The sequence below is a fragment of the Chlorocebus sabaeus genome, chromosome 20, assembly GCF_047675955.1.
Source record: "Chlorocebus sabaeus isolate Y175 chromosome 20, mChlSab1.0.hap1, whole genome shotgun sequence".
Taxonomy (NCBI): domain Eukaryota; kingdom Metazoa; phylum Chordata; class Mammalia; order Primates; family Cercopithecidae; genus Chlorocebus; species Chlorocebus sabaeus.
This window is the reverse complement of record NC_132923.1, coordinates 85,130,507-85,145,165: the sequence shown is the minus strand read 5'-3', so window position 1 is coordinate 85,145,165 and position 14,659 is coordinate 85,130,507. Positions and strand designations below refer to the sequence as shown.

The following is a 14,659-nucleotide window of genomic DNA, read 5'->3' as shown; positions in this document are numbered from 1 at the left end:
TTGTTTCTTTAAAAGTAACCTGGCCTTTTTTCTCCCTGACTGTTTTAAAGATATTTCCTATCTTTGGTTTGCAGTAATTTTTACTGAGATGTGCCCAACTTGTGGATTTCTTTGATTTATCTTGCTTGGGATTCCTAGGACTTCTGAATGTCTTTAATCAGTTTTGGAAAATTCTCAGCCAGATAGTGCTTCTGTGCCATGCTCTCTTTTGTCTTCTGGGGTTCCAATCACGTGTGTGTTATATTTTCTCATACTCTGTGTTGCTTACCCTTTCTTCTGTATTTTCTATCTCTTTGACTTACTGTCTTTTGTTCTGATGGGTTTCTTCTAACTGCTCCCAGTTCTGTAATTGTCTCTTTAGTTGCACTTAATCTGCTGTTAAACTCATCTATTGAATTCTTAATTTTGATTATTTGTCACTTTTGGAATTTGTATTTGATTTGATTATTTTATAAATCTAAGTGGAAAAAAACCCCTAAAAATAAAAAAGGAAAAAGTTACATCATTTATACAATAATCTGGAGCTCCTGTTGATCTGTTTCTATTGTCTTTTGGTTCTCATTTATGTGTGATTTTTGTCTCCAAAAGTGTCTCCATTTATGTGTACTTGGTCATCTTTGCTTATGTGCTAGACATTGTATTTTAAAAACTATTTATGTAAATTTAATTTAGCAGCTAAGATGATGTTATCTTCCTACAGAAAAGATTTTCATTTGCTTTTGCTAGTAGATGCCTGGAGTCACTAACAATCAGGCATCAAGATTTTTCTGGGTCACTTATATGACCAAGCAATTGTTTTAATTCTAGTTTATCACTACTCCCCCAGAGAAGTTGTTTGGGGTCCCAACTAGAACATGGACTGTTTACCAGAGCTCCCATTGTTGGCGGGCCCTGACTTCCAACTTTTGTCCTGAAAAGGCTTGTGTGTTTTTTTTGGTTTTTTTTTTTTTTTTTTTTTTAGTTTTAATTTTATTTATTTATTTATTTATTTATTTTGAGACAGAGTCGCCCTCTGTTGCCCAGGCTGGAGTACAGTGGCACGATCTCGGCTCACTGCAACCTCCATCTCCCCGGTTCAAGTGATTCTCCTGCCTCAGCCTCCTGAGTAACTAGGATTACAGGGACCCACCACCATGCCCGGCTAATTTTTGTATTTTTAGTAGAGATGGGGTTTCACCATGTTGGCCAGGCTGGTCTTGAACTCCTGACCTCAGGTGATCCGCCTGCCTCAGCCTCCCAAAATGCCAGGATTATAGGCATGAGCCACTGCACCCAACCGGTTTTTTTGTTCTTAAATTAAAGAAGTTTTAGGTTCACAGCAAAATTGAACAGAAAGTAAGAGTTTTCATATGCTGACTTCCCCCACACATTGACAAGCTTTTAAGTGCATTGTCCAGTGTGCAATTCCTCTCCTGGAATTTGCAATGCCTCCATGAGAAGTGTCCCTAAATACAGGGTTTATCTTCTAGATTCTTTGTCTTCTCCCAGATCTTGGCTTGATAATTCTTTATTACCTTGTTGGTTTGTGATACCTTCAACCAGTTGTTTTTTAAAAATCAGTCTAGCTTTTCTAGTTGTTCTCAGTGGGAATGTTGGTCTGAACTATGTAGCCTGCTATTATTGAACACAATTATTCCCTTTCTTATAAATTGTTGCAAGTAGATTGCATATCTGTAAAAGATAGCTGAACCAATTAAGGAAATGGTACAACTAAAAACCTTTTCTGTTAGCCATCATAGTTTTAAAATTATACTTTCAAATATGGAGATATATTATATAAATTAAACTTTTAATTTTAATGTATAATCTTTTATTCCAGCTCGTGATGCTGATGAGCGAGAGAAGTGGATCCATGCCTTAGAAGAAACGATTCTTCGACATACTCTTCAGCTTCAAGTAAGGATCTTTACATGGCTTCCAGATAGTTCATTAGTTGTTGCTTTCTTTTTTTGTCTGTTTTCTGTTTGTTTGTTTGTTTTTTAATAACTGTGATGTGATGTAATAGGAACTTATAATTTCTGAGTTGTTTATTTTTCCTTTACAGTGTTATAATATATAGTAAAGTTATACTCATTTATTTTCTCCTGCTTTCTGCAGGGTAAAATACTGATTTTGTCTAGAAACAAGACAGTGCAAGACAATGCTGAAAGTGAAATTCTATGTTAAAATATGCCAGATTCATTTTAAAAATTTAATATCTGTAGTCAGTTATCGATACAACCAAATTACATAATTATGCATGATAATAGGTAAGTGCTGAGAAGTTCACCTCATTTTCTTGTTAAAGGATTTGGCTATTACCATATGTGTCAGTTAGTACTCTTTCATATGGTAGTGAAAGAAAACTGAACCCAAACTGATTCATGAAGAAGAAAGTAAATCTGGTTAGATGTGGTTTGAATTAGGTAATTCATGTCATGAGGACTCAGATCTCCCATCTCTATTTCTAGGTTCCACTTCTTTTGCATTGGCTTCATTTTCAGATAGGTTCTCCCTTGGTGGTGATAAGGTGGTCGTAGCAATGTTAGCCTCACATTTTTGGAACTGAGTCCCTAGGAGGCTATTCTTTCTAGACCTTAATAGGAGTAACACAATTATTGCTGATCACCTTAGCTTTGGCCATGTGTCGAATCCTGACCAATCACAATTTCACAGTCATAGATTCTACCCTGGAGCTGCGAAGTTACTGGCCTCACTAGAAACACATTGCTGATAGGGTGGAAGGTGTGTTCATCCTACCCCACCCCACCCACACCAAAGTCAGAATAGGGAAAAACAGATTTTGGGTGACATGCAACTAATGTCTGCCGTACTACACTGAAGATACTTTTCTATGTTTATTCTCCAATGAAAGCTTATATTTGTGGCACATAGGGGATTTTGTTTTATTTTAATTTAGAAAATTTAATTGTAGAAAACATGTTTTATAACCCTTTCTGTCTACTTTGTTCTACATCAGGAATTGACTTGTTTAGATAAGGTGGCATAGGGTATCTTAGGCTCTACAAAATAGTAAACCCCCCATCACTTGAAAGTGTTCAAGTAGAAGCTTAGAAAACATTGTTCAAGGATGTGGTTATTAAGGGACTTTAAGAAATGAATATGAAATTGAAGTAGGAAATCTTTAGCCACTCTACGAGTTATGCTTTTTAAAAGCAATTTGTAATTACTGTAGATTTCTTTTAAATTTAGGCAGTTTCATACATGACTATAGCATCATTTTAGCAAATTTGTGATCCTGTAAGAGGAGGATAAGTGTTTTTTATTTGTTTGTTTTTTGTTTTCTTGAGACAGAGTCTCACTTTGTCCCCCAGAAAGTAAATCTAGTTAGATGTGGTTTGTCTCGGCTCACTGCAACCTCCACCTCCTGGGTTCAAGCAATTCTCCTGCCTCAGCCACCACACCTGGCCTAAGAGGGGAGGGATAAGTGTTTTAATGATCATATTAGACTGAATGTGGCAGATGAGATTTCCCCTCATGGTTGGTTAGACTGACATTCAACATTCAACAAGAGCCACCTGCCCTTGGAGGCATTTCTGCCATTATATCCCTACGTAAACCTTCCAGAGTGCTATTACTTACTTGCTTTTCTTCAAATAAGTTTTTTCATTTCTGGCCTCCACATTCTTGTGTGTGATGTCTTTTCTCTGTGAAATGTCTTCTACCCTTTTCTTCAAAGCCTAGTTTAGAACTGACCTCTTCGATGAAGACTGGCCTCTGCCGACTGGCCTTTCCTTCCCCAGTCCCCCAAGTTCAAAATGATCTCTTTCCTTTGAATACTATAGTATTTGCACAATTCACTAACTCCTTATCATATTCTTCTTGTTTATCTGTTGTCAGCTGATGTTGACATCATAAGTTCAGGTTCCTAACTAGATCCAATATTGGAATTTTTCAGCTTTTGCTAAGAAGAGAGCTTGTATGTTTTTGGGAATAATGGGGAGAAAAAGATAATTTTGAGAAGTCTTAGACTTCTAATAGCTTTAATATTTAAAAGTACATGTAATACAAGAGGTTTTTTCCCCTAAACTTCATGCATAGAGAAGATAGGACATTTAGAAATATAGAATTAATGTTCATTTGACTGGCAAAAGATTATCTTCTCAGAGGTGGCAAAGTGTGGTAAAGAACTTCGCTCTAGAGCCAGAATGTCTGTGTTTGTATCCCAGAGCCCACCACTTATGTTTAACCATTAACATTCAACTTACTGTCTCTGAGTTTCAGTGGCCTCATCTATAAAATGGGGATAATAAGAGTACCTACTTCGTAGAGTTGTTTTAGTGATTAAATAAACTAACGTAAACTTGCTAGAACTTGATAGACTAACATTAGATGAGAACTGGTGGAAATAATGCCTGACTGTAGTAAGAACTTGGTAAATGTTACTAACACAACTACTGTTCCTACCATTCCCTCTGCCAGTGCCTGGTATTCAGTAGCACTCAGTAAATGTTAGTTAAATGAAGAAATAATTGAAGGAATGAATGAACAAACGGTTGATGTAGAGATTGCTTGTTTATTGAATATTTTGAGATGTATAACATACTGTCTGTTAGGAACTGTGGGATGGGCACTCACAGAGCTGTCTTCCAAAGGGGTATAGGAGAGGAGACGCAATGATCTCAGCAACCTACCTTTAAAACATATCCTAATATCTACTGCCATGTTAGGTTCTCTTCTTTTGCTTTTTAAAAAAATTTTTTTTCACAAAAGTCTTATGTGTATTCCCCCCGCCCACTTCAGTTTAAAGATAAGGAAGCTCCTACTACATAGTAGTGCTTCCCAGTCTAATTCTTGACCTCATGGTATTTATATGTCCTTTTTTTTTTTTTTTTTTTTTTTTTTTTTGAGACAGGGTCTCACTCGTTGCAGTGGCACAATCACAGCTCACTGCAACCTCTGCCTCCCCTGCACAAGTGATCCTCCCACCTCAGCCTCCTGAGTAGCTGGGACTACAGGTGTGCACCACCACGCCTGGCTAATTTTTGTATTTTTTTGTAGAGATGGGGTTTTGCCATGTTGGCCAGGCTGGTCTCGAACTCCTGGGCTCAAGCCATCTGCCCACCTTGGCCTCCGAGAGTGCTGAGATTATAGGCATGAGCCACCATGCCCAGCCATGTTTTCATTTTTCATCGAACTTTATCTCTCCTTTCGCCATTAAACTCCACTGCATTGGTCTTGTCATTACTAAGAGCTAAACCACCTGTAAAATATTAAGTTAAAAAGTGTTTTCTTCGACAACAGTTTTCTTATCTTCATCTTCTTCTGTCACTTTACATCTGAACTTTTCTTCTCTCATTTTGGTCTGACCCCTACTTCTCCATTTTTCCTGGCCATTTAATACTTTCTTGTTTTGCTCATCCCATTTCCCAGTGGAGACCTTCTGGTCTGCTGCTTTATCATTGCTTTTGTTAGAAGACATACAAATGGCAAGGGGGTATATGAAAAGGTGCCTAACATCATTGATCATCAGAGAAATGTAGACCAAAACTACAATGAGATATCATTTCAGCCCAGTTAAAACGGCTTTTATTTTCCCCTGAAAGACAGGCAATAACAAAATGCTGGTGAGGATGTGGAGTAAAGGGAACCCTCATACTCTATTGGTAGGAATGTAAATTAGTACAGCCACTGTGGAGAACAGTTTTCCTCAAAAAACTAAAAATAGAGCTACCACATAATCCAGCAATCCCACTGCTAGGTATAGATCCAAAAGAAAGGCAGTCAGTATATGGAAGAGATACCTGTACACCCAGGTTTATTGCAGCACTATTCACGATAGCTAAGATTTGGAAGCAACCTAGGTGTCCATCAACAGATGAATGGATAAATAAAACGTGGTACATAAACACAATGGAGTACTATTCAGCTGTGAAAAAGAATGAAATCCTGTCATTTGCAATCCTGTCTTGAATAGAACTGGAGGTCATTATGTTAAGTGAAGTAAGACAGGTACAAACTTCACATGTTCTCACTTATTTGTGGGAGCTAAAAATTAAAACAATCGAACTTCATGGAGCTAGAAAATAGAATTATGGTTAGTTGGGCATGTAAGTGTGGGGGGAGTGGGGATGGTTAATGGGTACAAAAAAAATAGAACGAATAAGATCTACCTGATAACACAACAGGGTGACTATAGTTAACAATAATTATACATTTAAAAATAACTAGAAGAGTATAATTAGATTATAACACAAAAGATAAATGCTTGAGGTGATGGATATCTATCTACCCTCATGTGATTATTACTTATTTCATGCCTATATCAAAATATTTTATACTCCAAAAAATATATACCTGCTATGTACCCACAAAAATTTAAAAACATATATATTGTTTCTGCTATCACCTTTAGAATTTCTTGACTGGATAGTTCGTCTGTATACCATTCTGGTCTTCATTCCCCAGGGCCCCTGTTGTCTGGTTTTTCTGCTTCTAGAACTGTTAGAGGTCACAAAAGCAAGATGGTTGTATCTATCACAATTTTTGTCTGACTTTAACTGGATATCTGTTACGATTTAATAGTCATCTTATTGACTTCTTGTTGGTTTCCAGTTGAACCCTCACAGTGGACTTTTTTCATTGTATTCAGAAGCCTGTTCCCTTCTTCATAAATCAAGGCTTTCTTCTTCAACAGTTCGTAGTGACTTCACCTATACTTTATTTCTCTGCTTTGAATATTTCAAAGAAAAAATATTCTTGCTCTTTCCCAAGGTTAACACTACGTACATTCACTTGACCACATGATGTTTTCTTGGAGATTGTGACCTAATTCCATCACCCTTCAGCAGCCCCCACCATTTTCATGGATTCAGCTAAACCTTCTGTAAGATGACTCTTCCCCCCTCCCCCCAATCTTTATATCTCTTTTGATATGTAGCTTTAGTCTTACTTTTTTTCCTTTTGGATTTTGCCAGTTAGATGTCTCCCTAGAATTCCATTTCAGCATGGCTAAGACTGAGCTTGTCTTCTCTTTCCTCCCTAAAGCAAATTGTAATTAGGGTAGACTGAAGATGACAGAAGGAAACTAAGATCTTCTTTGTCCTTTCAACTCCTATGGAAGCTGAGTTCCAGTAGTCATTCTAAATTTGTTGTGTGTCAGCTTATGGTATCTTTTCATGTCTTTACATTCAGCCAAAGAGGAAGTTCCTTGAAGGGGAGACCAGAGGGCGTGCTGTGCTTCTTAATCCCCTCTTTCTTAACCAGTAAGAGGCATTCAGTAGATATCTGATGATACTGATTAATAGAGGGGAACTTTTCAGGTTGTTTTTTTTTTAACCCTGGTAAGCTTTAGTACAAACTAAATGCTGTGAGATTATCAAGTAAGGGATTGGTCACCACAAGAAGACTCAGGATGTTACATCCTATAATTTTATAGTATCCTATATTGTACAAAATAAAATGAGTTATAGCAGCTTATCTGGATGTCATACAGGTATAAAAATCAGTTTTATAAACTTGGGTAAATTGGGGCCCATTTTAGAAAACCTCTTGCAGGCTGCGAATGCCAATATATAAGTAACGTATTATATTATAATATTATTTAATGTGGGCAAACATAAAGCCAGGTATAAATTTCTTAGGTTTAAAATCTAATAGAACTATATATCCAAAAGAAAATTTCAAGTTAAACATAATACAAAGCAATACGATCTAAATTAACATTAATTTAATGTGATGAATGTTATTGCCTTGCTAAAAGTGGGTCACTACTCACAATGTGCAAATGGTACTCACTGTTAGGATGTAGATTCGTTTAAACTATGGCATACATACACTACCATGTGGAACATGGTGATGTGTTCTCTGTTCTAACTACTGGGAACCCTTCCTTGGCATAGCACATGTCATGGGGTCACTTGGCTTTAACTTCACATAGATATACCATTTACTTGGTCAGTGTCACTTCTGTGACAAGTAGTATGTTGTGCCAATTTGATTATAAGTACAAATATGGGCAATGAAGTAACTTGGTTTCAAGGTTGTTACTAAGCTGAGTAACTGTGTGGCTATACTAATTTTTATAGGCTATTAGAAATGAAAACACAGGAGATTGTTGTAGAGACTTTAGATTCAAGTTTGAAGATGCTCACGCAGATGTTTAATTGAGTTGTATAGACCTTTATGTTTCTTTTCTTTTCTTTCTTTCTTTTTTTTCTTTTTTTTAGACAGAGTCTCACTCTGTCACCCAAGCTGGAGTGCAATGGTACGATCTCGGCTCACTGCAACCTCCGCCTCCCGGGTTTGAGCAATTCTCCCGCCTCAGCCTCCCTAGTAGCTGGGATTATAGGTGTGCACCACCATGCCTGGCTAATTTTTTGTATTTTAGTAGAGACAGGGTTTCACCCTGTTGTCAAGATGGTCTCAATCTCCTGACCTCATGATCCGCCCACCTCAGCCTCCCAAAGTGCTGGGATTACAGGCATGAGCCACTGCCCCGGCTGACCTTTATGTTTCTTAACTTTATGCTATACATGAGTTGATATTTCAAAAATTTAAATGGTTTCTATGATTATTCTTTGGGCTAAAAAACTGGGCGTTAATTGTCCTCATATGTATTGTTTTTGTAGCTACTTCATGTAGATTTTATTTTTGGTGGTTATCAAAGTGGAATTTTATTTATTTATTTGTTTGTTTGTTTGTTTGTTTTGAGACAGAGTCTCATTCTGTTGCCCAGACTAGAGTACAGTGGTGCAATCTCAGCTCACTGCAGCCTCAACCTCCCAGGCTCAAGCAGTCCTCTTGCCTCAGCCTTCTAAGTAGCTGGGACTACAGGCATGCACCACCACACCTGGCTAGTTTTTTGTATTTTCAGTAGAGACGAGGTTTTACCCTATTGGCCAGGCTGGTCTTGAACTCCTGGCCTCAAGTGATCCACCTGCCTCAGCCTCCCAAAGTATTGGGATTACAGGCATGAGCTACCACACCTGGCTGAAATTGGAATTTCATTGGTACTGCCTGTAATTTTATGTTTTTTTTTTTTTTAATTTTTATTTATTTATTTATTTATTTTTTGCCATCACTAGCTGGGGCATCTAAAGCCCCTAGAGAGAAAGGCCATGATACCTTGTATACAAGGGTATAAGAGTATACAAGGGAACAGGGAGGGCTGAAGGGAACAGGGTGGGCTGGAATAAGCCTCATTAGAAATACTATTGAGTCTGTGGGTAAAACATTATTATACGAAAAGGAGATGTGGTTTTAGGGTGGTGCAATTATTTTTGCACCAGCCTAATAGAATTACAAGTCATTATCAATGGAGACATTGTGAAACCTTTTTTTTTTTTTCCAAAAGAACTATCAAGTATGATAATTATATGTCTGCCCAACTTTGGTTATAGACTAACATAACTTAATTGTATTTAAGGTACAATTTAGGAGAGTTGCTGAAAAATTAATCTTTAGTATTGAGATGCCTTGATTCTACCGTCAGTAGCTATAATGGCTTTTGTGTCTGAGTAGACTAATAAAAATCTTTTGAGCATTTTTCTTGACCGTTAAACTACTTCACTGAAGATTAGCTTTTTGAGCATCCATTTTAATTTCACAATATGTAAGGATCTGTTTATCACAACTGTATTGTTTTTCCCTGGCCTCGTTAGATAATATTTTCATATCATGTAGAAAAATGGGTATATTTTTTCTCCCTTGAAGTCCTCTATTTCCCATAGGAAGTGGTTGCAACATAGATGTGTCACCTCTTCCACAGCAGATGTGTCACCGCTTCCACAGGTAAAGTAAAATGGAGAAGTAGCCAGTAAAATAGTACATGCTCAATTTGGAACATTTAGAGCATACAGGAAAGTTATTTATTTGGTAAATATTTTTTAAGCACTTACTGTGTTTCATGCATTATACTAGTTGTAGCGGATATAATTGAATACAACTACACGTAGCCCTTGACTTTATGGAACTAGTCTAGTATAAAGATTTAAGATTGCCTGGCATGGTGACTCACGCCAGTAATCCCAGCACTTTGGGAGGCCAAGGCAGGATTGCTTGAGGCCAGAAGTTTAAGATCAGCTTGGTCAACATAATGAGACCCCATCTCTCAGAAGGAAGGAAGGAAGGAAGGAAGGGAAGGAAGGGAAGGAAGGGAAGGAAGGGAAGGAAGGGAAGGAAGGGAAGGAAGAGAAGGAAGGGAAGGAAGGGAAGGAAGGGAAGGAAGGGAAGGAAGGGAAGGAAGGGAGGGAGGGAGGGAAAAGAGAGAGAGAAAGAGAGAGGGAGGGAGGGAGGGAAAGAAAGGAAAGAAAGGAAGGATGGATTTAGTTAGACAATACAAAGCAGTTTCACTCATCTTGTGGCAAGGAGTTATGTATTTCTAATCAATTTGGCAGCTCAAGCATTTTCAATAAAATCTACATGTTTTTTCAGAATAAAGTGACCAACGCAGAATGTTACTTGTAAAAATCAGAGCAATAGTTGCTACCTAAAATAATTTTGAAAATTAAGTGGTACTGAAAGGCTCATATAGCAAAAATATGGCCTCCTGTCATTGTACTTTCCTGCTCCCCAGACTCGCCATTTTCAACATTTTTTAAGTAGTTTATTTTGCCATTTCATAGCATAGTACCTGACATTTTATTCAACAGACATTTATTAAGTACCTAATACATGCCATTCCTTGTTTGAAGGGATGCTAAGCATACAGTGTGAGCAAGGCATTGTGGGGTTGTATAGAGGGTTTTCATTCCTAACCTGGAACCAAATGTTTCTTTCTGTTGGATAATGTATTAAAAATTGCAAACAGTTTACAAACTTTTGGAACAATGGTGGCCTTGATCATAAAGTAGGAACTGCTTCTACCGTATGTATGCTAGGCGGTGTATTTGTGACATCTGGCTAATGTTTCTACATGGAAATTGGCTGACTTTAGTTTTGAGACTTCTGGGAACCAGTCAGGCAAAATAGTGAAACTGTATATCCTGTTTCCAAGAGTTGTCTTTTAAGGTTTTCTGCTTCATTCATTTGGTCTGACTTGCTAGGCAAATGCCTAGGGTAAATATGATTTGATTAACTAACAACAACAGCAACAACAGTTTTATTCTTTTAGAGCAGTTTTAGGTTCACAGCAAAATTGAGCAGAATGTACAGAGATTTTCCCTATACCCTCCCCTACTATCAACATCCCCCACCAGAGTGGTTTGTTACAATTAATGAACCTACATTGACACATCATTATCACTCAAGGTCCATAGTTTACATTAGAGTCCACTCTTGGTGTTGTGTATGGGTTTGGATGATTTTACAATGACATTTATCCACCATTATAGTGCCATACATAGTAATTTTGCTACCCTAGAAATCCACTGTGCTCCACCTGTTCCTCCTTCCCTCCTGCCTCATCCCTGACAACCACTGAACTTTTTAATGTCTCCATAGTTTTGCCTTTTCCAGAATGTCATGTCATTGGAATCACACAGTATGCAACCTTTTCAAATGGGCTTCTTTCCCTTAGTAATAGGCATTTAAATTTCTTCCTCATCTTTTCATGACTTGATGGCTCATTTCTTTCCCTCCCTCCTTTCTTCCTTCCCTTCCTTCCTTCCTCTTCTTTCCTCTTTCTTCCTTCTTCCTTTTTTAAGAGACAAGGTATATCACTCTATTGCCCAGGCTGGAGTGCAGTGGCACAATCATAGCTCATTGCAGCCTCAAACTCCTGGGCTCAAGTGATGCTCCTGCCTTAGCCTCTTGCGTCGCTGGGATCACAGGCTCCAGATATTTTAGTGCTGAATAATATTTCATTATCTGGATGTACCACCTATCCATTCACCTACTGAAGAATATCTTGGTGGCTTCTAAATTTTGGCAACTATGAGTGAAGTTGCTATAAACATTGTATACAAGTTTTTATGTGGATGTATGTTGTCAACTCCCTTGGGCAAATAGCAAGGAGTGCCATTGTTGGATCATATGGTAAACATGTCTTTAGTTTTGTACAGAATTCTAGGTTGGTATTTTTTTCTCTGTCAGTCCTTTATTTTATTTGGAGACAGCCTTGCTGTGTCACTCAGGCTGGAGTACAGTGGCGCCAGCCATCTGGGCTCACTGAAACCTCTGCCTCCCAGGTTCAAGCAATTGTTCCTCGGCCTCCCGAGTAGCTGGTATTACAGGAGTGCGCCACCACACCTGCTAATTTTTGTATTCTTAGTAGAGACAGGGTTTTGCCATGTTGCCCAGGCTGGTCTCAAACTCCTGACCTCAAGTGGTTCGCCCACCTCAACCTCCCCAAATCCTGGGATTACAGGCCTGAGCTACCATGCCTGGCTTCTCAGTACTTTAAATAAATATTTCATTCCCCTTTTCTTTATTTTTTTCTTTTCTTTTTGAGATTGAGTCTCACTCTGTCACCCGGACTGGAGTGCAGTGGCGCAATTTCAGCTCACTGCAACCTCCGCCTCCTGGGTTCAAGCGATTCTCCTGCCTCAGCCTCCCAAATAGCTGAGATTACAGGCGCCCGCCACCATGCCCAGCTAATTTTTTGTATTTGTAGTAGAGACAGGGTTCCACCATGTTGGCCAGACTGGTCTCAAACTCCTGACCTTGTGATTCACCTACCTCAGCCTCCCAAATTGCTGGGATTACAGGCATGAGCTACCATGCCCGGCCCACTCTTCTGGCTTACATAATTTCTGAGGAGATGTCAGACGTAATTTTTATTTTTGTTTCTCTATAGGCAAGTTGAGTTGTTTTCCCCCTCTAGCTTCTCTCAGGATTTTTTTCTTTTATCTTTGATTTTCAGTAGTTTGAAAATCATTTGCCTAGGTGTCGGAGTTTTTGTTTGTTTGTTTTTGTTTTCTCAGGTGTGACTCCAGAAAGGATCTAAAGAGGAGCTTTACAATCTCTTCTGTGGGGTTTGTGGAGACTTCCTTAACCCTTCTGTGTTAGCCCCTTAAAGCACTGCGTCAACCTTGAAAGGGCACAGGAAAGGGTGTCTATGCCATTTTTATGCCATTTATCCTGCTTGGTGTTTTCTGAGCTTTCTTCATCTGTGGTTTGATGTCTCACATTAATTTGTAGAAATTCTGTCATTGTTTTAAATTTTTCTTCACTTCTTTTCTGTTTCTTCTTCTGGTGTTCCCATTATGCTTTTGTAGTTCTCCTACAGTTATTGGATATTTTGTTCCAGGCTTTTTTTCCCTTTGCTTCTCAGTTTTGTAGGTGTCTGTTGAGATACTCTCAAGCGCAGATATTCTTTCCTCAGCTTTGTCTAGTTTACTAATAAGCCCATTAAAGGCATTCTTCATTTCCATTACAGTCTTTTTGATCAGTAGCATTTTTTTTCATTCTTTCTTAAAATTTCTGTCTTTCTGCTTACATTGCCCATCTGTTCTTGCATAGTTTCTACTTTGTCCATTAGAGTTCTTAGGATATTTATCATAACTGTTTCAAATTTCTGGTTTAACAATTCCAGCATCCCTGCAACATCCAAGTCTAGTTTCGATGCTTGCTCTGTCTCTTCCAGCTCCGTTTTTTCCTATTTCGTATGTCTTATAATTTTTTCTTGATAGCCAGACATGATGCATTAGGTAACAGGAACTTTTGTGAGTGGACCTTTAGTAATGTGGTGGTAAGGTGTGCATGGAGGGGAAACATTTTCAGTCTGTTAGTGAACTTTTGTCAGCTTCACATGTGCTTCTCAAGTTCATCCTGTAGGTGGGACAGTAGGGCTAGAGAGGACTGAAGTTGGGTATACACAGTAAATACCTTCTCCTACAAAGAAGCCTAGAGGGGACGCATTATGGGATTTTTTTCCCCCAGTATTCACTGTGATGACCCTTACTGAGCTCCTGGAGGTAAAACTCACAAAACTGTGGTTCTCCTCCCTGCCCATATTACTACGTGTCCCTGGAGTTTATGTCTTTCAGACTTGTCTGCACTGAGCTTCCACCAGTTTGTCAAATACAGATCAGGTTTCCCTGCCACCCGTGCAGTTGAAAACCCACATACAACTTTTGACTCCCCCAGAGCTTAACTACTCACAGCCTGCTATTGACTGGAAGCCTTGCCAATAACATAAACAGTTGATTAATACATATTTTATACGTTTTCTGTATTGTATATTATATTCTTACAATAAAGTAAGAGAAAGATGTTATTAAGAAAATCATAAGGAAGATAAAACATATTTACTGTTGATCAAGTGGTTCCCGTGGGTGCTGGTTCCCATGGAGATTGCCCCTTGTGAGTTTTTGCTCAGGGAAGTTGTGATTCTCTAAATTTGCCTGTTGGTCTCCTAATTTGGGAGGTATCAGTTTTCCCTGTGACCTCACTTCTCTTACAGATTTAAGAGGAGTTGTTGGTTTTTCAGTTTGTTCAGTGTTTTACATGTTGTTAGAACACAGTGGTACTTCCAAGCTTGTTAATATGCCATATCAGAAATCTGAAGTCTCACCTGATTTGGCTTTTTATATTTTTTCTTCTTTTTTTCTTACATTGCTACCAAAAGCAGTTTTCATCTATGTCTGGGATGACATTAGAGCAGAATGTGATTTCTAGGTAAACATTATTGGGCTCCCTAGCAGAAATAATATTTTTGAAAGTAGTATATGAATTCTGTATAATTAAAATTTTCTTTTCATCTTAATAGGTATAGGTAATAGGCATGGCCTATGTTTTTGCTCAACAAACTAAAATAGTAATTTAATCACCTAATAGC

General features: G+C 38.2%; 1 protein-coding gene and 1 non-coding gene across 5 annotated transcripts in view; one reads left to right on the top strand and one right to left on the bottom strand.

Moving 5' to 3' along the window:
* Window positions 1-14,659, top strand: part of OSBPL9 (oxysterol binding protein like 9) — a 167,054-nt gene that overhangs the window by 89,386 nt on the left and 63,009 nt on the right. For all 4 annotated transcript variants that reach the window (XM_037999829.2, XM_037999834.2, XM_037999839.2 and 1 more), the window contains exon 4: window positions 1,820-1,896. In XM_037999829.2, the coding sequence (XP_037855757.2) occupies window positions 1,820-1,896 (77 nt within the window). The remainder of the gene's footprint in view (window positions 1-1,819; window positions 1,897-14,659) is intronic.
* On the bottom strand, window positions 12,802-12,923 carry LOC119626481 (small nucleolar RNA SNORA26). Its single transcript, XR_005242637.1, has one exon. It is a non-coding gene; the product is annotated as a small nucleolar RNA SNORA26 (small nucleolar RNA).